The 23819-nt window shown below is 42.3% G+C and overlaps 1 protein-coding gene across 1 annotated transcript in view; it reads right to left on the reverse strand.

Moving 5' to 3' along the window:
- The window catches only part of DOCK8 (dedicator of cytokinesis 8), a 185015-nt gene that overhangs the window by 24826 nt on the left and 136370 nt on the right, over positions 1–23819 (reverse strand). The window contains exons 34-43 of the mRNA XM_088476605.1: positions 23122–23218; positions 22110–22244; positions 20799–20951; positions 19645–19803; positions 17513–17613; positions 16883–17075; positions 15965–16108; positions 5367–5498; positions 3888–4022; positions 23–112 (exon numbers count right to left, since the gene is read on the reverse strand). Of these exons, the coding sequence (XP_088332731.1) occupies positions 23–112; positions 3888–4022; positions 5367–5498; positions 15965–16108; positions 16883–17075; positions 17513–17613; positions 19645–19803; positions 20799–20951; positions 22110–22244; positions 23122–23218 (1339 nt within the window). The remainder of the gene's footprint in view (positions 1–22; positions 113–3887; positions 4023–5366; positions 5499–15964; positions 16109–16882; positions 17076–17512; positions 17614–19644; positions 19804–20798; positions 20952–22109; positions 22245–23121; positions 23219–23819) is intronic.

Here is a 23819-nt window from a genome sequence, read left to right on the forward strand (position 1 = left end):
TCACAGTGCATATGTACTGTACCTTATTGGGATCCAGTTTTGATTTGTCCACAGGAGCTGAGTCTTTAATCACCTCCAACACATGTACTCCAAAACAATTACCATAAAAAGCCTGCAGTGGTAATAAACATATGCTGTAATAATGGCACACATCCTATCATTACCTTTACTTGCCTTCTTGTGTATATTTCATATTTTATTTGTTTAATTTTTCTATATCTAATTTTCATTTACCAAAAAGTGAAAAGTATAACCAGCCATTTGTTATGTGTATGCACCTCTTTATTGCTTGCCCTTCATCATTTATCTGAATTTATCTGGAAAGTTAACAAGGTTTTCCAGTAACAAGTGGCTTCAGTTTGTTGACCTATACATACTCTCCTACTCTCTTACCTAGTGCGTTGCTTTTTCTTTCTAGCTTCATTCTGTGTTTTGTAGTTATGTATTTATATAATCAGACAGGAACACAACACATTTATTTGACGGCCATATACATACACAAATGCACGTCAGGACTCCTCAATGTATACTTCCACAATAGTACTTGCTTCATATCAGTACTATCACTTCATATCTCACAGGCCTTGGTATAATCTATCTGTTTTGTTTATGAGTTGAGAACACTGTTGCAATTTTAATACACATTTTCAAGACTGGCTGATTTAGCTAAACCATATTCCTTTAAGATGAATGTTTTTAATGAAGATCTCCAAATCTTTTCTGCAGAACCCAGATATCAGGTGTTGATACAGTGCAGTCTCCAAATCTCTGGTAGTAATCCAATACAGACCCCAGATGATCTGGGCCGGATCTCTAGTAGCGATACAATACGGACCCCAGATCTCTAGTAGCGATACAATACAGTACATACTGTAGCTCTCTGGTAGCGACACAACCAGGGGTTAAAGTGGGCAGGAATGGGGCGCAACTGCGTTCTGTCACTTCTATTTGGAAACGGAACCAGTTCCACCACCTCCGGCCCACCTCAGCCCAGTGCCGCAGGGAGGATCCATTTGCTGGGCGCCCACTGAGATTTTGTTACCAGTGGGCACCCGGCTCCCTCCCCACAGTGGCAGCGGCAGCTGGAGGCTGGAGCTCACTCCTGAGCTCCGGCTTCCGCAATGTGCAGTGCATTATGGGAGAGACATCATGACATTCAGAGGAGCAGCCAGGCAGACCAGAGGCAGCGGACGCAGGAGCGGGGCTTAAGGTAAGTATTAGATTTTTTTTTTTTGTGTTAGCGACTTCTCTTCACTATAGGGGGTATTATTCAGGGGGCACTACTACTGGGGGCATAACTATTGGGGGCACTAATACTGGGGGCATTACTCAGGGGACATTACTATTGGGGGCATTACTATTGTTACTACTACAGGGGGCATTACTCAGGAGGCACTACTACTGAGGTCATTACTCAAGGGGCTCTACTACTGGAGGCATTACTCAGGGGGCATTACTACAGGGACATTACTATTGGGGGCACTACTACGTGGGCACTACTACTAGGGGCACTATTACAGGGGGATTACTAATGAGGCATTGTATAGGGGACACTGCATAAGGGGCACAACTCCTGGGGGCACTGCATAAGGGGGGCTCTGCATAAGGGGCACCACTACTGTGGTCTCTGCATAAGGGGCATTACCACTGTGGGCACTGCTTAAGGGGCACTACCACTACTGGGGCACTGCATAAGGGGGCACCACTACTGAGGGCACTGCATAAGGGGCACTGCCACTACTGTGGGGCACTGCATAAGGGACACCACTACAGTGGGCATTGCATAAGGAGAACCACTACAGTGGGCATTATCTGTAAGGGGCACTACTGCTGTGGGCATTGTATAAGGGGCACTATTACTGTGGGCATTGTGTATAAAGGGGCACAAATGTGGGCATTGTGTAAGGGGGGCACTGCTGTGTGTCATACATGAATAAGGGCCACTACTATGTGGTGTAATGTGAATCAAGATTGTGTTACTGTGTGGCGTAATTTGAACTGGAAATACTATTGTGAGACCATGCCCCTCTTTTCCGGCACCCCCCTAGGGGGGGCGGTGAGTTCCACCACTTCTCTAGGACCACTTTAAGCATTGGACACAACACAGACCCCAGATTCCTGGTAGTGACACAATACAGATCTCTGCTAGTGATACAATACAGATCCCAGATGTCAGACAGTGATACAGTACAGAGCCCAGGTCTCTAACAGTGATACAGTACAGAGCCCAGATCTCTGGGAGAGATACAATATAGAATCAAGATCTCTGGTGGCAATATAGATTAGTTATTAGTTCACTGGTGGCAATAACAGAAAGCAGGAGTTTGGGGGACAAAGCTCAGGTGACATATTCAACCACGAAAACTTTTAAAAATATCTGATTATGCAACACAATCTGAATGAAAAACATTTGAATTAAAAACCTAAATCTGAAAAGAACATGGTTTAGGCCATTCACCCAGTGTTTATGAAAATAGGTTTTAAAGTTTCACAAGTGTTCCCAATTTGTATAAAAATTAAACATACAGACTATACCAGAGTATGTCAGTCCAATATCAGGCTTGTCAGAGATATGAGCATAATATGTGACATAAGGGGAGATGTACTAAGCTCTGGATAGTGATAAATTGGAGAGTGATAAACTACCAGCCACTCAGCTCCTATCTGTCATTATACAGGCTGTGTTTGAAAAATGACAGGAGCTGCTTGGTTGATAGTTTATCACTTTCCAACTTTAGTACATATGCCAACAGGAAGCAAATTGCAAAATTAGGCATGTGGGGGCAGAGTTGAATACAAGTCAGTCAAAATCGCACTAGCATTGCATACGTGGAACTAAATGTGTATATGCGAGCGGATTGCCCCCTCCTCTCTATCTGGCAGTGCACTCTGCCAGAGTCTACTGTGCATGCCCAGGTGTCCAGGACCATGGCACCAGCACCATGTTCCTTGTGACTTTCTACTGTGCATGCGCAAATCGCCAGGGGAAATGGCCACTACACCATTTTTCCAGTGATTTTGTGCTCGACACCGGCGAGGTAAGTATTAGACATGGGTGCAGGGTGTGCAATATGGGAATGGCGACCAATAAAGTTAGCTGCCGTACATGGGATTTGCAGATAAGTAGCCAGAGAGCTCTCAATAATCTAATCATTTAGACTGCCACTAAGAGCTTCCCCGCTCACTGCTCTAGTTAGACAGAGACAGAGACTGAGCCACAGCTATTGGCCTAAGTAAGTATTACTTTTGATGGATCTCCATACTTCAGAATTATTAAAGTCACCATACATTGCATTATGGAATAAGCTAAAATGATTAGACAATGAATTAAGTAAAGCTTTTTTTAATTTAAAACAAAAGTGCAGGAATTACAGAAAGTTATTTAATTGTCTGCTAACAACAATGGCTGGTGTCACATGGAGCACAATTATTCTCCAAGAGCCTCAGGATTGTTACTGTTAGATGGCCCCACTACTGACCCTATAGTAGTGGGAGCCAAATGGAGGGAGTACAGTGGTAGTACAGGGGGATATATGGCTATGGGGATATGAGGATGTTGCTGCAACGGTGAGGAAATGTGTTACTACAGGGGGAAAGGGGAATGTATTGGGTACATGGGACGGGTATACAACCCTGGTGAGGCGAATGCATTGCACATAGTTCTGTCTCCTTAGGTACCATTTAACAAGGCCTCTTCCACTAGTAAATTGTATGTATTTTACATGTTTAAGCAACTGAAGTTTTATTGTAGTACAGTACCTTCAATGAGTGCGATCTGCCAATATGGCCAGTGTACTATAAAAGTATGTGTAACCAGTTTTATACCATTGTCTTATTAATAATGTAATAGTTAAGATTGGAAAGGGATATCATTAAAACATTTTTACCTCTAGTCTATGGGAAATCTCCGCGAGTTTCGTGATTGTTGGTTCTTTATAGATAAACTCCTGTTCATCTAGATCTCCAAACTTTGCTCCATAAAATCCTACACGGAAGTATGTGCCGAACATTCTCTTTTGACCCTGTTGCATACAATTCATTTATCAGTTTAGTTGCTTTGATCAAGGATTACAAGCAAGGAAAAAAGGAAAAAAACAATGAAGTAGAATAAAAAACAAAATGTCCATATTTCCAGTATCGTCAATCTCTCTCAGACATCTGACACTTAAAAATATTTCACATGTCTGCATCAATTGTTATACTGCTGACCACTTTTAAAACTGATGCTTTCATTTTGATGATATGCACATATCCAATGGCTTTAAAACCTCATTCACCAGAGTTCAGTCATGGTTCCTGTTGTCTAAGGAAGTGGGAAGCTTTGACCCATGAAATGTGTTAGAATAACATTAACAGCTGGGCTGACTCAATGCCTCGTTTTTCTACAAAAACTGTAAGTCCATATTGTATTGATTGCCTTGCATCTGATCTGTTAGTGGTTCCTTCTTCCTATTCATATATGATCCATATATTATTGAATTTCATGGATAGACCACTGGTTTTGGTGGAGTGGATCCTCGTCTACAGTAGCAGCTGGACTCAATGATATTTACACTTCGCGATGACTTAGTCGACTGACGAGACGATCAAACGACCAGCGGGAGCGCGCATCGTTGATCGTTAACGATGAAACACTGCACGATTTATAAACGATTTTTAAACGATTGAACGATAACGTCGCCTGCTAAAATCGTGTAGTGGATGCCCCACTTTATACTGGAACTCTTTTTGGGGGGGAGCATATGGTGTTTAATTGAAGTCTATATTACAATTATTTTTGAGTAGCATTTCTTCTCACATGTGAAATCATTTAATAAACACTCTTCTGGAACAACCTAATTAGAATTTATGAAATGTTGAACCTGTGTCTTTTTTTATCAAACCTTACCAGCTATCTAACGATGCATGCCTACTTTGCTATTTTCCCAAAGGATAAGTTACACAATCTCCTTATTAAACAATCTAGCCTTTATGATGATTGACAGTGAAAGTGAGCACATCCCGAAAAACAATCAAATAGGGTTTTGTTAAATGAGAGTTCAGAAAAGTAAAAGAGATGTCATAACCTCATCCTTATCAATCATCCCTATTACTTACTCATGGTATTAGCATGCTGTTGTCAGTAGAGATACTAGAAATACAATCTCTGGAACAAATTCCTGGTATTATTTATGTGTGATATTGTATATACATGCATTTTGTAAGGTTTAGTTTCTAAACACAAATGCATTTAAACCAGTGACGTGAAATATCGACAGGAATGTATAAAGTTCTTCTGTAACATGTAACTAGTTTTGAGCATCCTTCCTCTCCTGTCCTGACATAAACACTACAAAGACCACTGTCATAGGGATCAGGTACTGTACCTTGCTTATTATACAGCCGTATGCCTTCTGCAGTTTGTCATGGGTGGATGCAAGCTTACGGAAGTCTCTGTGAGCTTCGAGAACAGGGATGACAATTTTGTAGACTTCATTTACAGTTTCATAGAATCCTGCCTGTAACAGATAATTTAGAACATTTAACGCAACAATATTAGTAAATATGTGACTGATTCAGAGTGGGAATAGAGTAACATAGAGCAAGTAACTGTGAACCTGGACAAACCATGTTGCAATGTAAGGGGTGCACATACATACAAAACTATTGCATGCGGGGTAAATACTGGCTTTTTTTGCATGTAGCCACACAAATGCACTGAAATTTAGATGTCAGTTTGGACACACCCCTCCCAAATCTAAATTTCTCAGCACATCTTACATCTGCCCCACCTGCAGTGCAGCATGGTTTTACCAAGATAATCAGTTACTTGCACTTCTAACTATGGCCCTCATTCAGAGCCGCACGCAAGCGGGCGCACGTACGTTAGGCGTACGTACAAAAATATTTAAATTCAATGGCTCGCTCGTATTTTCTTTCGCATCTAAAATTCCTCCCTAAACTCTGACGACCCCTCCTCTAACTAACGAGCGTACGAAATAGCGAGCGTACATCCCCGAAATGGCTTGAAAGGAACGCACGCACAAGTATAAACAGGAAGTGTCCTTGTCAGATGTCGATTACCTGCTCCTTTATTCTGCCTACCTCCATCAATCGTATCATGCCAATCAATGTATCAATTAGCTTAATTGTTTGTTTTTTTTCAACACAATGCAAGAAACTTTACTCTTGTCTGTGTTTGTGTTTACCCGCAGAATACGTACGGATGAAACATTCGCTTGTATTGTTTAAAAAACATGTGAACCACAATTAAACAATTGTACTATTGCTGTGTATCCCCGCATATTTCCCTGGGTTCATTTCTTTATTTAAATTTGCTTACGCATGTCACTGCATCAAGCCTATCCTAACTCTCCAGAGATTTCTGGCCCTGTCGAACACATGACTCATACACTAACCAATAAAATTGCTCCTGTTAATTTCCAAAATACATTAGCCAATCAGAAAATTTTTACACACTTTATCAAAAATGATTTTTAAGAAAAACACCATTGCCATCATGAGAGCCTCCGCATTCACCAGACGTGAGCTGCTGGTGCTTACGGAGGTAATGGATCGCCGGATCACCAGCCAGCCAGAACCCATGACCAACCGGCAGAAGCGCTCCGCGTATGCAGAGGTACGGTCCCGCCTGCGGTCCTTTGGATCACGCCGCAACATCGGGCAGCTGGAGCGCAGGTGGTCCGACCTGCAACGGCGAACGCCCCGCTTGCTGGCATGCTTTCGCATGCAGATCCTGGCAAGTAAGTGTTATGTATTGTGGTTTTAATGTTTGTGTTTGTGGGGCAAACTGCGTGTGCATGTTTTCCTGTTTGTTCTATTTTTTATTTGTACTCATATCTGCGTCTGCATGTTTTCCTGTCTGTTCTATTTATTATTTGTACTCATATCTGCGTCTGCATGTTTTCCTGTCTGTTCTATTTATTATTTGTACTCATATCTGCGTCTGCATGTTTTCCTGTCTGTTCTATTTATTATTTGTACTCATATCTGCGTCTGCATGTTTTCCTGTCTGTTCTATTTATTATTTGTACTCATATCTGCGTCTGCATGTTTTCCCTCTTTTTATGAATTTTTAATTCTACTGCTATTTTTTTTTGTTTGTTTTTTTTTTTTTTTTTGTTTGTTTGGCCGGATTTGTCCATAAACTAAACGCAATTTATTTGACATATTTTAGGGGGACAGCCAAGACTCCGCCGTCAACGTCGGCGTTCCCGCCCACTCTCCCCAACCCCCAGCCAACACTCCACCCCAAATCTTTCCCCTATTCCCCACTCCTCCCCATCCTTCCCAGACCCTCTCCCGGAAATGTCGGGACTCCTTCCCCTCCGTCCCACTTCCCCCTCTCCTCCACCCACCCCTCTTCCAATTACCCCCTCCCCGGAGTCCAGCATAACTCCGCCCCATTCTTTGGGGAATGACGGATACTCCGAGGAGGATCATGGAGGTTTTGCCGGAGCTCCCGATTTTTTTCCCGGTATGTTTTGTATTATTTTTTTTTAAAGCACAAACTGTTTGTATGTAATCATGTGTCGTGCCTTTCTTCGTGTTTTTGTGGCTTGACTTTTGTTGATTGTGAAGGTTTGCCTTTACCTCTTCCTGGTGATTTAAGCATACACATATCATACCTGTGGGAATTTGTACCTAGGCCTTGTATTTTTGCCAGCCCACACTTTTTATTTATGTTTTTGGGTTTAGGAGTGATTTGTTTTTTAATTAATGTTTTTCTGTGGAGTCCCTATTGTTGTATTAACCCACACACTTTTCTCACCCACAGAGGAACAGAGGCGTCGGCAAGAGGTGGCGGCTGTTGTGGGGCAGATGCGCCACCATGTAATCGGCCTTCTGGTGGCCCTCGACCGGCTGTCTGGCCTCCTTCGGCATTAGTTTTTTTTTTTTTGTTGTATTTTCCCAATAAAATTTTAAAGACAAATATACGTTGTGGCTCATTTTTAAAAACCAAAACCAAGATAGTTTAGCCTGACATAAGTTCCTGCAAGGATTTCCCTTTTGTAAAAGTTAGATTGTGTTTTGTCTTTGTATGTCAAACAGACACCAGAAACACATAACAGTAACAATGTAATTTCCCTTTTTGGGTTTAGTGTCAATGTCAGATTTCTACATTTTCCAGGTTCCTACTTGGTGCGCAAGCTGCTTAGGCCAATCTTACAAATCCCAAGGTTGGGCCAGGCTTCCTTTTGGTGTGGATTGGAAAGCTGAAAACATATTTCAGTTTTGCTCATCTGGCGTCAGTACTGGTTTACCCCTTAGTCAAATGTAACTTGTGTTAACCTGGTTACACTTGCTGTTAACGTCCCAAAAAAGGAAGACCATTTCACTCTTCAAACATTTATTCACCACATAACAGAGAAAACAAAGTGGTCACTCCCAAAAAAAATACACAGTGATAAATTCAAATACAACACATACCAAGAAAAAAATAAATAAAAACACAAAATCAAGAACTGGTTGACGAAGGACCATGCCAACATGATTCCACAAACATGGCGTTGCGATATGGGTTCCAGAATATATGCCCAAAAGGACCAGATCCAGGTTTGGTAAGGGTAGCAGGAAGTAGTGAGCGTTGGAGTGCCAAAGATTATGTGAACAAACAGAAGATGGTGAGAAAAATAAAAATAAATTAGATGTTTGCCAAAAAAAAAAAAAACATTAGGTATAAACACTGGAGTTTTGAACAAACTTACCTAAAAAATCTGGCCACCACATCATCGCGTATGGCCCCCCCACATACTGACCTTCGACCAACCTCGGGGGGGCCATCCTCAGGTAAGGCATCCTCTGGCTGCATTGGGACACCACTCCTTACGGCAATGTTGTGAAATATCCCACACAGGACCACAATTTTAGACACCATATCCGGCACATACATGAGCTCGCCACCAGAGCGGTGGAGGCATCTGAATCGGCCTTTTAAAAGGCCGATACAGCGCTCCACCACTTGCCTGGTGGCTGTAAGTGCGGAATTATACGCACTTTGTGGCCCTGGTGTGGGAGCCAAATAAGGAGTGAGCAGCCAGGACATGCAAGGGTATCCACTGTCTCCTGTGAACCAAAATAGACCACATCAGGAACACTGTGTATCAAGCTTAACATTGTTATGTACTAAAGGTCTCCACTTACCCAGAAGCCACGCATCACCAGCTTGTAGGTTGGTTAATTTCTGCCATATCCCTGATTGCCGGATGACGAAGGAGTCATGAGCACTTCCGGGTAATTTAGCATTCAGGGACAGGATCTGGAGGGAGGCATCACATACCACCATTACATTCAGGGAGTGATAGTGTTTCCTGTTTCTAAATATGGCCTCCAGCCGTGCTGGAGGCTGAAGTGGTATGTGAGTACCATCCACAACCCCTATGATGTGTGGGAAGCCAGCTATTTGGTAAAAATTGGCCTTGGCCACACTAAGGGCACCCATATCCAAAGGCATTTTAATAAAATGATGGAGGTGCTTGAAAAGTGCCTCCATCACTGCCCTCAGGATCCGGGAAAAGGAGGATTGGGAGATGCCCGCCACTATTCCGACCGTTGTTTGAAACGATCCTGAGGCACAGAAATGTAACACCGCCATAAATTGCGTCAGTGGTGGTATTGCTGTTGGACTGTCAATTTGCCGCTCAAGATCACTTTCTATTAATGAGAGAGTGTCTATGATGATTTTGGGAGGTAGACGGTAGCGTCTTAAAACCTCATCATCGGGCATTCCAAAAAGGGTGACACGTGTTCGAAATATCTGGGGCCTTGCATGCCTACGATGCCTACGCCTGGGACGAGTTTGAGGTTGGTCGTCTTCCGGGAGCAGGGCCAGAACAATTCGCCCCAGATCTATCTGAAATTCAAAGTTTACAATGTAAGGCTTTTGACCCACCCCAAAAGTAAGAAAAAACAACTTAGCTTTCTGATACCATCCATAGCTGCTTACATGCCGGGGTATTGTCATGATATGTATAAACTGTAAAAAAGGCAACAATGAGACGTCAAAAATTTAAAGGGTTTTTTTTTAGGTAAAAAATTGTTGCAAGCCAACACAGAAAATAACGGAAAAACACATTTGGCCATCGATGAAAACTACATTGCACACCGTACGTCAAATAGGGTTCAAATGGACCCAAAAAATGGAAAAGGGAAAAGCAAAACTGGATTATATGATGAATAAGCCGTCCAAAATGCGGTAAATTATTCGCAAATGCAAGTCACTACACCAACAGTCAAAAATGCGGTAAATTATTCGCAAATGCAAGTCACTACACCAACAGTCCAAAATGCGGTAAATTATTCGCAAATGCAAGTCACTACACCAACAGTCAAAAATGCGGTAAATTATTCGCAAATGCAAGTCACTACACCAACAGTCCAAAATGCGGTAATTCATTCGCAAATGCAAGACCAAAAATGGACTTACCCAACTCGAATATATAAGATGTCCTCAAAAAACTTCTTTGGGTCCGAAAACAAAAAAAAACTAAAAAATATGAAATGAGTGTTAAACAAATTAACTAACCACAAAACAGAAGAATACAACAATTGGCCACAAATTTGAATGCACAAAACTTACCAAATCAGGAAAGGATGTTGAAAAAATGAAAAAAATGCGAACGGAAAAACCAAAGAAATGTAGCAAAAACAAACAAAAAAACAACTCTCCAAAATCCTCCAAACGCAACCAACCAACCAAATCCAAACCACTTCACCGACAACACTCCAACAACCCCACCTCGAATCCACACACACCAAGCCATAAATAGTGTTTATTTTCCCGCACAAATTAAGGATGAATCATAGGGACGCACAATCAATGATGCGGCCGCAAACTAACGACGCATGTATAAATACGTCACGAAATCACATAGAATTTCTGGATGATTTCATGCTGGAAGCAGAGACATGGCTTCAAACCAGGGAAACAATGGTCAAAATTGCGGCGGTAAGTCCTTCATGCATTTTGTGTCAATGAGTATTTTAAAACATAATATTGTGCAAGTTGTGAAGTGGCTAAATCTGCATATTTACCCAAATAGGTGAGGAGGATGACATGGAAGAGACTGCTGGCCCCAGTCAACCCGCCAAAGCTGCAAAAAAAAAAAGGCAGCCACATTTCACAAGCAAGGAGATGGAGGTTTTGATCCAGAAGTGCGTTGACATCCTGCCCCAGGCAGCCAGGAATATGAGCCAAAGCCAGAAGTGGAGAATGTGGGAGGAGGTCGCCGTTGCTGTCAATAGGGTGGGTGATTATGTCCGTCTAGCCCGGGATGTCAAACGGCGGTAAGTAAACACTTTCCCATCCTATAAACAAACCCCATTGTTAAAAAAAGGATAATGGTTCCAAATTCATTCCACAGATGGGCAGACTTCAAATATCGTCTAAAGCAAAAACTTGCCGACAGGGCTAGGCATGCAAGGGGGACAGGTGGGGGTCCCACCCCTGTGTCATTGGAGTTGACAGACTTAGAAGAGATGGCACAGGGGTGTGTGCAGGCTGTGGAGGTGTTTGGCGTGTCCAACATGGATACGGACATGCCAGACTTTGCGGCTCCTCATGTTGGCCAAGGTAAGTCTTGTGATGTCACCATCTCAGAAATGCTATTGTGCCAATATGTAGATTCTAATGTGAGTCTTTTCTCCAATTTCCTAACAGAGACAGAGGCGGATGAGTCTGCTCCAGAGGGGAGCCTTGGCCGCAGAATTTCTGCTGACTCTGCAGGGGAGGAACCAGTACATCCGGCTGAGGACCCTGCAGAAGCCAGTCCAGGGCGTGCCCCCTCGCAGGCAGTGGGCCTCCTCACAGAACTCAATTTTAAATCGGATTGCCATACGGAGATTCTGCAGAGGATGGACGCCAGTCTGCTACGGGTGGCTGAGGCCCTGGAGCAAAATGCTGCGGCCAACGTGACCATTGCTCAGGCCCTGGCGGAAAATACCAGGGCCAACATCCGCATCGCCGATGCCCCGGAGCAGCTCGTTCGCCAGCACATGGTGGAGCCGACCTCCCTTCCTGCCGGAACATCCAGATCCTCCACCTCTGGCACAACATCAGGCAATCCTCCAAATGTGCCTAGCCCTGTGCCTAGTCCAGAGGCCACAACATCTGCCTCTGGACAGGCCAGCCCGATGGCATCCCGGACCCGGTCTGGCGCCCACCCTCACCCATCCAAACGGCCGAGAAAACGGTGACAGCAATGGCGACTTTTCCCACTTTCCTTCTGTGCTTGGCTCATATTCCTTTCTGGTCAAAACTTCCCTCTCCTTTCTTGTGAAATGTTTTTAAATTTTGTATTTACGATTATGTTAGTAGTTATGTTTTTTTTTTTTTAAGATCAAATATCTTGGCCACAAAAAAAGGCAATACAATATTATGCCAATTTGTTTGTGTGTAAACAATAAATTTTACAAAAAAAACAGACATTGTATTGTGACATTATTGTACAAATGGGTTACATTTAATCCTGGCCTTAAACGCAAAAACTGACCCTCTTTTGTTAAAAAAAAGGCCTCTTTAAGGAACGTTTAAAAAAACACATAGCGATGCAAATTCCACAGTAAACCAAAAAAAAGGGGAGCTAATTAAAAGATGATGACATTATTTTTACAATAGGCCATAACCACCAAATTGTGGCCAAAATAAAAGCCCAAAAATGTACGCTAATTGATTATGTAATCATGACATTAGCAGCTCTGATTTCCACCTGCGTACGCTTTTGTGCTATCCCAAAAAACTGCTTTCCAAACACATACCAAGCCGGATTTCAATCCAACACTAATTACTTTACTGACCAGCCACGATTAATCGCAGCACCATCGTGGAGTCCCGGGACGGAGGAGAAGGCCATCGCCAATGTGGTCGAGTAATCCTGACCCTAAGCTGTGCGAGCATTTTGAAGGGAAAGCGGATGTTTCAGTGACGTATGAGACGGCCCGAACACATTTGACGTTCGCATCTGCTAATGTATGTACGCCCCAAAAACGCTTCGCCACGCCTGCGTTTTTTCATCTCCACCCCTGTCAACACCCAAAAACGCCCTGTTCTGTCAATCACATTTGACATGTCACTTCCTGTACGCTATTTTAGGAACGAGAGAAAAAAAGCTCGCAATCTGCCGTACGCGCATGCGCGGTGTAACACCGACGCATGCGCGGTTAGTCAACATCGGAACGCAACGAGCGTACTGTTGTTAACGTGCGGCTCTGAATGAGGGCCTATATTCCCAATTCTGAATTAGGCCCTATATTTGCTAGCAATATTTACATTTGCAAACATTTGCTTTTTTTCACTGAGTGTGAATTTTGAGTGTTACTGTGTCAATGTCTGTGTGAAACAAAACTGTTGTATACTGTGGCTGTGCTCATGATACTGTTGTGCACAGAAACAGACTGAATGATGGGTAAATGGGTGCTGTCACTAGGTATGACTAGTTCAAAGCTTTCTCTGCTTTGTTTTGTGTAAATAGAGTAGGGATGTGCAGGCTCGGATAGGTTCGAGTTTGCACGTGGAGTTCGGATTTTTCCCTCCAAAAAAACGGAACTCACAACGAGGCAAAACGTCATCTTACATGGACGAACATCATCATTCCTGGTCTTTTGTCCAGGAATGATGATGTTCGTCCATGTAAGATGACGTTTTGCCTCGTTGTGAGTTCCGTTTTTTTGGAGGGAAAAATCCGAACTCCACGTGCAAACTCGAACCTATCCGAGCCTGCACATCCCTAAAATAGAGGAAACAAATCTGAGAGATTATACATTGGCAGAGCTTTCACAGGACTTAATACATCACGGTTAATGTTATACACTGATGTGTGCTGATGGGCATTAAAGAATAAGTCTAAAATATATGTATCTCACAGACACTTGGCTGAAACTCATCAACTTTACTATTCTACTTACACAAGTAGAATATATTAGATGTTAGACTTGGGTTGAAACAAGCAGTGTAATGTTGATACGAAGGCTACTGGCATATAGAAGGTTATTGGAGCATTAGAGCATTTATAGCTACTTAAAACTTGGTGTCTGATGCTACAATTTTTGATGGCAATCATTATCTAATCCAGAAAAGGGTCTAATTCTTCAACCTCCACTGACCTTAAGAACGGCACTACTTTTAATTAGAGATCTGTGGGATTGGTTTTACTCTGTTTTGAACCTGCACATCTCTACTTTTAATCTGAAAACCACTCACATCCAGAACATGTTTAATCTGGCTTTAACCAAGTCCCAAAACCATGACAAATTAGAGGTAGAGCAACCTGGGCACACACACAAACAACAGGGACCTTCACAAATGAATTAGCTGTGTGCTACTCTCTACTATTTGGCGGTGACTTATTGGGTTTGGAAAGCGGCTGCTGGTATTGTTTTAGCTCCGGCTTTCTCTAGGTTCCATCAGTCCACTGGACACCACCATCCTGGTGTACTCGTAGTTGCTTCAGATCCATCTTTGGTCTCCACCTATAGACACTGCCATTTTGGTGTAGACTGACACAGCTGCAGCTCTCCAACATCTTACAGATGTTGCTGCCCTATTTAAACTACTCACTTCATTACTTCCGTATAAGATTTTTGTCTGTAGTCACGGACAGCCAAGGAAGCCAGATTCAGTGCCTTATGCTAATGCAATATTCCGTCTAAGTAATGCAGAAGTCAGTGTGCCTGCATTGTCTCTGTGTGACTGCATTGTCACCGCCCAGTTGCCACCCTGAAACGCCCAACTTCATGGAAAGACAGAGACAAGTTCAATCTGACTCAGAACAGCACAACATACAGTACACAAAGATGTTTAATTTTGCAACAGCGCTGTATCCAAAAACTCATCAGACTCTCCCCTTGTGAGTAGACTCCCTGACTACTCACCTGTCTGCAGTAGCTGTGTGCTCTGTGTGTTAAAGCTCCTATGTATTAGACCCTAGTGTTTTTTGACCATTGCTTCTCAGCCTGTGCCCTTGACCTTTTGGCTTGTCTACTCGTATATGAACCAGCCTGAGACCTTGACCCTCAGCTACTGTGCCTGTTCTATTTACAACTGCCTGCTAGTTCTCTGGTGCTCATCCAGCAGAACTGGGACCTGCAGCGTTCATGCCACAAAGTCCAAATACACTTGCGGGTTTCTATGGTGACAAACAGGACCCTGTTTGGCCTATTAGACTTGGCTCACCTGGGTGAACTTCGCCAAATCAGTAGTGATGGCAAAGAATTCAAAAACTCATAGTGAATCCTGACACCGTGCACTGTTCACAAAGCGCTATGCATGCCCGCTGCCTGGCCAACCACTGGAATCCCGAAGGTAAATGGTGGGGTTAGAGGGAAGGTTAGGGGTTAGGCACTAGGGGGAGAGTTAGGGTTAGGCACTGGGGGGGTAAGGTTTAGGGTGCAGGGAGGGTGAGGTAAGGTTTAGGCACTGGGGGGGGAGATTAAGTTTAGGCAACAGGGAAGGAGGGGTAGGGGTAGGAGATGGGTTAGAATAGCTACCAATAGGTGTCAATATCCTAACCCTGTCGGGATGCCGGCGTTGGCATTTTGACTGTTGGGAACCCAAACACCGGTATCCCGTACACAACCCTTTTGCTACAGGGTGTTGTCTGCATGGTTAACACCCTGTTGTTCCATTACTTGCATGGGGCATTCTGCTTTTTATCCTTCAGACTACATTTTCTGTCTGTGGTAGAGACATTAGATTGTCAGCTCTGTTGGGACAAAGACTGTTTTTTTGGAATACAATTCTATGGTACTACTATGCTGTAACATATGTTAGCAGTAAATAAAAAAAAGATAGTAAATATAATACAAGGATAATAGAAATAATAATAAAAAGTTTAGGGATCTCCAACTCCAGCAATTTACAATAAAGCTACAATTGTATTATATGTCAGCTGTATCTTATTTTTCTGTTAATTATTGTATAGGCATTATCATTGTGTACGAATTCTGATTACACATGTAGATGACTTACTTGACTGAAGAGCTCTGCAGCCTGTTCTAACAGCCCAACAAGTCCATTTTCTGAGAAATATCTTCCAGAACACACTCCATCTTCATCTGGGGTCAGTATATCGTCAGACACCGCTGATTCTTCTATCACATTGGAGGAAATGTTCTGTAAACATCCGTTGGACAGATTTTAGATATTTAATTGTCTCCCAGAAGGAAGCAGACATACCAATTTCTACAGAATTATGTAAAAATTATTATATATTTAAAATGTATCTGTCATCTATAAAAAAGTATTAGGTGGGCTGCGCCAGTTTGCAGTGTATCCATTTTGTAATTAGTAATATCTCTGAGGCACTGTCGGACTTCTCTTCATGAATTACTGGCTCCAAGTGAATTTAATTGATATACAGCACCTTCATGGGTATCAGTACAACACACAAAATGAAAGTAATAGGGGCAGCACATATCAGTTCTTCATTGAGTGTGTAAAATATTTTGGGGGGGGGGGAGAGAGAGATAGAGAGAGAGAGAAGGAGAGAGATAGTCAGAAAGAGAGATATAGTCAGAAAGAGAGATAAAGTCAGAAAGAGAGATATAGTCAGAAAGAAATGTAGATTGTACCCATGCTATGGCACAGTCTACTTTTGCTACATATTTCTGTCACATACTTATATTCATGTCATGCATATTTCACAAACCTATAACCAGAATACTGGTGCAGTGAACAGGGCCTTTTACTGACTTTGCATTCGCTGGCAAATGTGTACTGAACCACAGCAACCAATAAACAATTTGTCTGTCTTGTGTGAGTTATACAATAACAATAAAAGGAAATATTCAATTAGTTGTTTGGAACAAATTTTGCATCAAAATGTAATGTCAGTAAACAAGAGTCAATGTGTGGAAAATGCTAATTAAATCTATACAATATTCTTACCTGAAAGCTGACACTGCCAACAGGCAGGTAACTGCAATCCTCCAACATGCTCAAGTATTCTGCAACCAGAGCTGCTCCATGTACCAGGCACATGGCTGCCTCCGTGTAACACTTCCCCTTTGCGTGTTTCTCTGCCATGTTCTGCAGCCAGGTCAGCCTTAGATCCGGGGATGTCTGGTAACCCTTAGCAATTCTAATTGAAATGACAACAACAACAATTATTACTGTTTACACCTATTTTATTGAGTACTAGTTTTATAAATGTTTAGTTGTATGAGTTTACACAGCCATAGACTTGATGTTATGAATTTGGTAGCCTTTCACGTATATAGAACTTAACTTATTTTATTGTAAATGTAGTAATTGTAAACATATATTATTATATGGAAATATATAGTTCCAATATAAATTGCAGCATTTCAAGGGGTTGTTTACTTTTGAAGAACTCCACATAATAATAGTATGGTGCTGATAGTGGTTATATAAGAACAAGTCAGATTTGCAGGCTGGTGCATTGTGGTGAGGAGCCTTTCTTCATGCTGGTAACTATAGCCACATATCTAATAATAAATGTGCTTCTGCCTAATATATAAATGTAACAAAACAGTGACCTAAAGGTATGACACCTACCTGTACATCAGATCCATTAACATCTCTGGATCCCTCTGGAAAGCTCTCATTTTGACAGTATCTGACAATATACTGTTTAAATTGTTCAAAAGCTCATTTACCTTGAATGGAAAAGCATGCATTTCATTACTTCGGGAAGGGCTAGTATCAATAACAGCAAACACAGGAGGTAAAAGGTTCCAGTATAATACTAATCACTGCATAAACATGCCAGTATATAGGCCATATGTTCTATAGCAGAATGTCTATTTGTATTGATAAGCTGCCCAATTTGTAATGTGGACGTTACAGGGCATTGCAGGGCAGGGGGCGCTGTTTGGACCTGTCAATTTTCTGTTTATTATCATTCCCACTTGTAGCTTTCTCTTCTTTTATCCCAAGCATCTCCTGGCCTCTCCTATCTCTTCCCTGGCCCTTCCCCATGAGGCTATGGCCCGTTTTCGGATGCGCGTCTTATGTCCCTGTTTGAAAAATAGGGAAGGGGGGCGCCAATGCTCTTTCTGGCACAGGGTACCAAAATGTCTAGTTACGGCTCTGCAATTAGTCAAAGAAAATTGGTTCTAGAAAGATATGAAACACGTTAATTAGTTGTCAGTCTACAAAGCTGCTTATGGTGTTGCAGTGTCTATACTTCAGTATAAATCTATATGCAGGACAACAGCAAAGGATCTTTTCTGTTCTCTTGCTGGAACTTGTGCAGTGTTACCAATGGTACTTGCTGTGAGTGCATATTCAGCTCTTGGCAGACTAGGCTGTGTAATGAAAGCTAATCTTGGACCACTACATTACATAAGAACTCTAGATGTGCTGGTAAAAATAACACTTGATAACGGAGGGTAATAGGTGCTAAAGCTGTATTCATTAACAACATAGATGCAACTTCTACAGCCATTATTGTTTGCTTTCATGTAAGCAACATGTCATTCAAATATTTATTTTGCCATATACTTCAACTTGCAAAGACATACAGATGTGTCCTGCTACATCTGTGCCAATCGCGCTACAAACGTGCGCACGTATTGCGCCATGTGATTACCCGCAGCAGCAAACGCTACAGTATGCTATGGCACGCACTGCGATCGCACCATGCAATCCTATTGAGGTACGGGTGTGATCGCAGTGCACGTATCCACTCGCGAGCGCATGCCTCGTGCTATGTGTGGCACGATTTGCTGCGTATGCAGTAAAGATGTAACAGGACACATCTGTATATATTATTTTAAATAGTCAAAATATTTAAGAAGTATCACTGTAGTGCCACTGTAAGGTCTAAAAAAGGAGCATTGCAATATTAATTGTGGGATGGACGGGTGGGATGGCAGCAAAGGTTGTTCTTGTCTGAAGAGTGAGCCCCAAGGCCTGATGTGATCTAATAACATGCTGCTTATGGCCCATAACCACTACACGATATCGTTAACGATTTGGCCGATTCCGACACATCGTAATGACAAACCGTTAAAAATGTGTAGTGTATATGCACTAGATCGTGTGGTGCGCACTCCCGTCTTATGTGCAGCATGTAAGATCAGGCGATGCGGCTGACGATCCCATGCAGCGCTATGGGAGGGATGCGGGTGGTCGGGCACCAGATCGCCCATTGTGTACGGACCGCCCAATATGTCAGCCCGTTGGTACTGGGATCGCTGATGACATCGCTGGGTACACACATCGTTTAGTGTGTACCCATCTTCAGATCCAGTCATGGAACAGTCTCTTTTCAGGTATTACGTGCTGCTTCCGTGAGTCCCGGCTAAGTGTGATAATAGTGTGATGTAGCTGGGAATCGAGGGTTATTTGCACAAATGTGCTGTAAACCATAGCAAGAAACCAACATTAGCTTCAAGTGAAAGACAGACTTTTTAAAGCAAATATATGATTGGTTGCTATGGATTACATAGTATCTGATTTTGCACCATGCCATTATATAAGCCCATACAGGGGCGTAACTAGGTATTTGAAGGCCCCATAGCAAAAGTTTGTAAGGGCCCCTATGTACCACCCACAGGTGAAAAATGTATATAACACATGTAACTTTGACAAGGAAGATGGGCTCCTCACAGCTGCACCCCTTGCACCTATGGTAGTTACGCCCATAAGCCCACATGTTCAAAGAACCTTTAAGAATTTATTACCTGTGCTGGGAAAAAGGTTGACTGCATGTCCTCATCTTCCTCTGCATATGCCAGGATGCTTCTCAGTGATTTCCGCAGGTACTCTTCATTGAAATCCTGGGATTTCCCAACCAGTGAAGCCAATGACATGGTTACCTGCATTTTCACTCGGGCAAAATTCTGTATTGATCAAACACACGCACATAAACATTTTCAGCAGAGAATAATAGCCCTGAAATTACACAACTGGCTGTGAATATTGTGTTTCAGTTATTTTCAAACAATTAACTTTTTCTTCTGAATCACATCTAACAACTTCTGGTGATACAGATTCATAGGTCATTTGGTGGGAATCTGTATGGTTTAAGAGCCCGACAAGGATGAAAATCCCGATCGTCCCCAGGTAAGTATTCACTAACCTAATTCTACCCCCTAACCCTCCCTTAGGGGTGCCTAACCCTAACCCCCCCCCCAGTGCCTAACCCTAATCCCCCCTCTAAGTGCCTAACCCTAACCCCCCCTTCCCAGCTGCCTAAACCCAAGTCCCCCGGGGGAATGCCTAACCCTAACATCCCCCCCAGTGCCTAACCCTAATCCCCCCTCTAAGTGCCTAACCCTAACCCCCCATTCCCCGCTGCCTAAACCCAAGTCCCCCGGGGGGGTGCCTAACCCTAACCTCCCCCCCCCAGTGCCTAACCCTAATCCCCTCTCTAAGTGCCTAACCCAAACCTCCCCTTCCCCTCTGCCTAAACCCAAGTCCCCCGGGGGGGTGCCTAACCCTAAGTCCCCCACGGGGTTGCCTAACCCTAACCCTCCCTCCCCCTAGCCTAACCCTAACCTCCCGGGGGGGTACCTAACCCTAATTCCCCCGGGAGCCCTAAACCTGAAAGCGTGTGTCCGTGTTTGGCGCCCGGCATCACTTCATTTGGGATGCCGGGCGCCGGTCTCCCGGCGTCGGTAAAATGACAGGCGTCTAGATACAGACGCCTGTCATTTAACCCACGCCGGCATAAAGCAGTCGGCTGTCGGGATTAGGTCCGCCATATTCCTGACTGCATACCCATTTGGTGATATCATAGGCTATAACTAAGTTGTACAAGATAGATATTAATCAATAGTAGGCCAAAAAGCTTCTCATATGCGGCCAATGTGCCAGACAGAAAGTAGCAACTTACACTGGTGCTGCTGAAGCTGTACCGCATGATCAGGTATAAAGTGGCACAGGCTTGGCTCCTTGTGCTTTCCAGGGTACTGCTACAATGTTGTAAGACTTTTTGGCATAGATCAGAGCATTGCTCCACTTCCTCTTCAAACAAGAAGTCCCCAAACTAAGAGAGAGGGAATCATAAATTTAAAATAGTTCTTCATATTTCAAAGTATCATACGTTCACATTACCATTTAACAAAGGGATGATTTAGGACAGCCAGATGCAGTGAAAATATGCACATTTTACCAAGTAATTAGTCGAGTGTACCCAAGGCTCTTAATAGATATTTTATTGCCTGGTTCAAGAAGGAAAATGGACACCCTAAATCACAAATGTAGCCATGCTAACTTAAAATAATAATAATTTCCATGTGTCCCCTTCAGCTTTGCCCCTCTCGCACAGCCCTAGTTAAGGTTCTGAGTGCAAAAAACCTCCTAATGCACTCCAAAAAGTCAGAAATAACTTTTTCCTTGTAACTATAAAGGTAAAACAGTAGCTGCAACTCTACATTGAAAAGAAAGTTTCAATACAATATGCATTTAGTGGAAATAAAGGATAAAAGGAACACTGGTGAGGATTCAGAATGTACTAATAATACCATACAATAAATCTAATTTACTAAAATTAAATTCTGGTGTACACCGAACCCCAAAACCAATCAGCAATTACGGCAAGCAAGACAATAAAAGTAAGTGTTTGGTTGCTGTGCTTTATTGCTAATTACCACCTGAATGCAGTGTTAATATATGAGCCCTAACTTATTTAAAAAAAAACACAGATGGAGTGCCAGTCAGCACCTGACAGGTGTACAGCAGGGATTCTTTTATGAACATGTCACCCATGTAAAAAAAAATCATGCTTACCAAGAAGCACCAGATACAGTAATGTGTCCTTTTATACCAGGTAAAGCCTGTTCATTTAAACTAAGTACCCCCAATAGTGTGTCCATTTATTGGCTTGTGTGTTGTGATGCTCTATCAGCGATAATTTAAGCATGGTCGGACTTTCTCAGGACGCAGTCATGTATAGAAGGGTGTTGGATCAGTGTACAATAGCCAGTATTCGCAGCAGCTCATATTATTTAGAACTGTAAGTGCAGATATAATGTTTATAGTATTTCATTCTGAATCCTCACTAGTCTGAGTGAAAAGCCTATCCTCACTTGAGGAACTCTGCAGGGGTACAGTAGCAGCAGTTCCAGCAATTTTAATGAACCACGAAAACGTATTCATAAGAGTTAGTACTTTTTGTTCTTAGTTATTGAAAATAACTCTGTACCTTGATAATGAGTAGACGGATGGAGGAAAAGCAATGAGCGAGGTATGTGTTGCTCTGATTAGCACTTAGCGAGTGCACAAGTACTTTAAGTACTCCTCCAAGCAGATTATCCTTGCAGTCCATAGATAAGTTGACCTATAATGGTTAATAAAAAGATGTATAGTAGCCTACATAGCATATCAAACGTACTTGGAATCTTAGTAATACTGATAAATATTGTATCTTTGAACGTGTTGGTTATGTTGATCAGATACACTCTGTTGAGGCTATATGCACCAGAATACATATGCCACAACTAACAAGAGATTGTAAACGGTCACTCCAGTGGTAGCTGCATATAGCTAAGCAGTCTATAATGGAGGGCAATGTTACAACGGAGTCTATACATTGAGGTGTTCTCTTACTAAATATGTAATTATACATTGTTTTTTTTTTACTCCAATAATTTTTATTGAGTTTTATATGCATAATAAATTTACATTATGAAAACTTTGTACATAATACAATAAAAACTAAGTACATAAAACAAAAAGAAAAACAACAAAAAGAAAAGAAAAATAAGTATGTGTGGTCTCACTTTATAGCATTTAATTAACAAATGAATTATGTTCCTTCCTTCACATGAATTGCGGTAATTATACATTGTTACCACCATAAACACCCTCCTCAATTCTGTAATAATGGAGGTTGATGTCGGCTATGTCACCATAATTTACATCTGAAATATTTTACAGCTTCAGTTGTGTAAGATGTATACATTTTATTTTGTCATGCCATTCTGCTCTCAGTAATGCAGAGCAGAGACCTCTTATGGGAGGCGCATGCACCAGATAAAACATGTGTTAAAGAGGCCCTTCTCTCTGCTACAGAGGGGTGGCCGGAGATGTACAGTAAGAACAGCACCGGACACCTACCCAAATCATTTACCTGGCATTAATTACAACTTTAAATAAACATTTTTGCACTGGAAATAAACTGTTAAATTCATAAGCAACATATATTTATATACTACCTGTATAATAGTTTCCACCATATCTAAAATGATCACGTTGGCTTCAGTGGCCAGGTTGCCACACATAATGGCCTCCTGATCCATTTCCGCCTTGGTCCTGTCATTAAGAAAAAAAAAAATTGTAATACAAACTTTAAGGGGTCTATTTACTAAGAAGTGATAGGAGACAGAGTGAAAAGTGATAAGAAAGTGATAAGGTGCCAGTCAATCAGCTCCCAACTGTCATTTTTCAAACACCTGTGAGATGGCAGTTGGGAGCTGATTGGCTGGCACCTTATCACTTCCTTATCACTTTTCACTCTGTCTCCTAACACTGCTTAGTAAATAGACCCCTGTGTAAGGGCATTGAAAACTACATTCCACTGTAGATAAAATGGCTGCGTCCTGTCGTCTTGTTAGTGTTACTATAACATTTACATGTCAGGAAAGGCACCCGCTTGTTAATGTAAGCAAGCATAAAGGCGTGGATATACAGTCAGGTCCATAAATATTGGGACATTGACAGAATTTTCATATTTTGGCCTCTATTCACCACCACAATGGCTTTGAAATGAAACAAACAAGATGTGATTTAACTGCAGACTTTCAGATTTAATTTGAGGGTAATTACATCCAAATCAGGTGAACGGTGTAGGAATTACAACGGTTTCTATATGTGCCTCCCACTTTTTAAGGGGCCAAAAGTAATGGGACAAACT

This window comes from Taudactylus pleione, unplaced genomic scaffold (genome assembly GCF_031769625.1).
Source record: "Taudactylus pleione unplaced genomic scaffold, aTauple2 ptg000190l, whole genome shotgun sequence".
Classification (NCBI taxonomy): domain Eukaryota; kingdom Metazoa; phylum Chordata; class Amphibia; order Anura; family Myobatrachidae; genus Taudactylus; species Taudactylus pleione.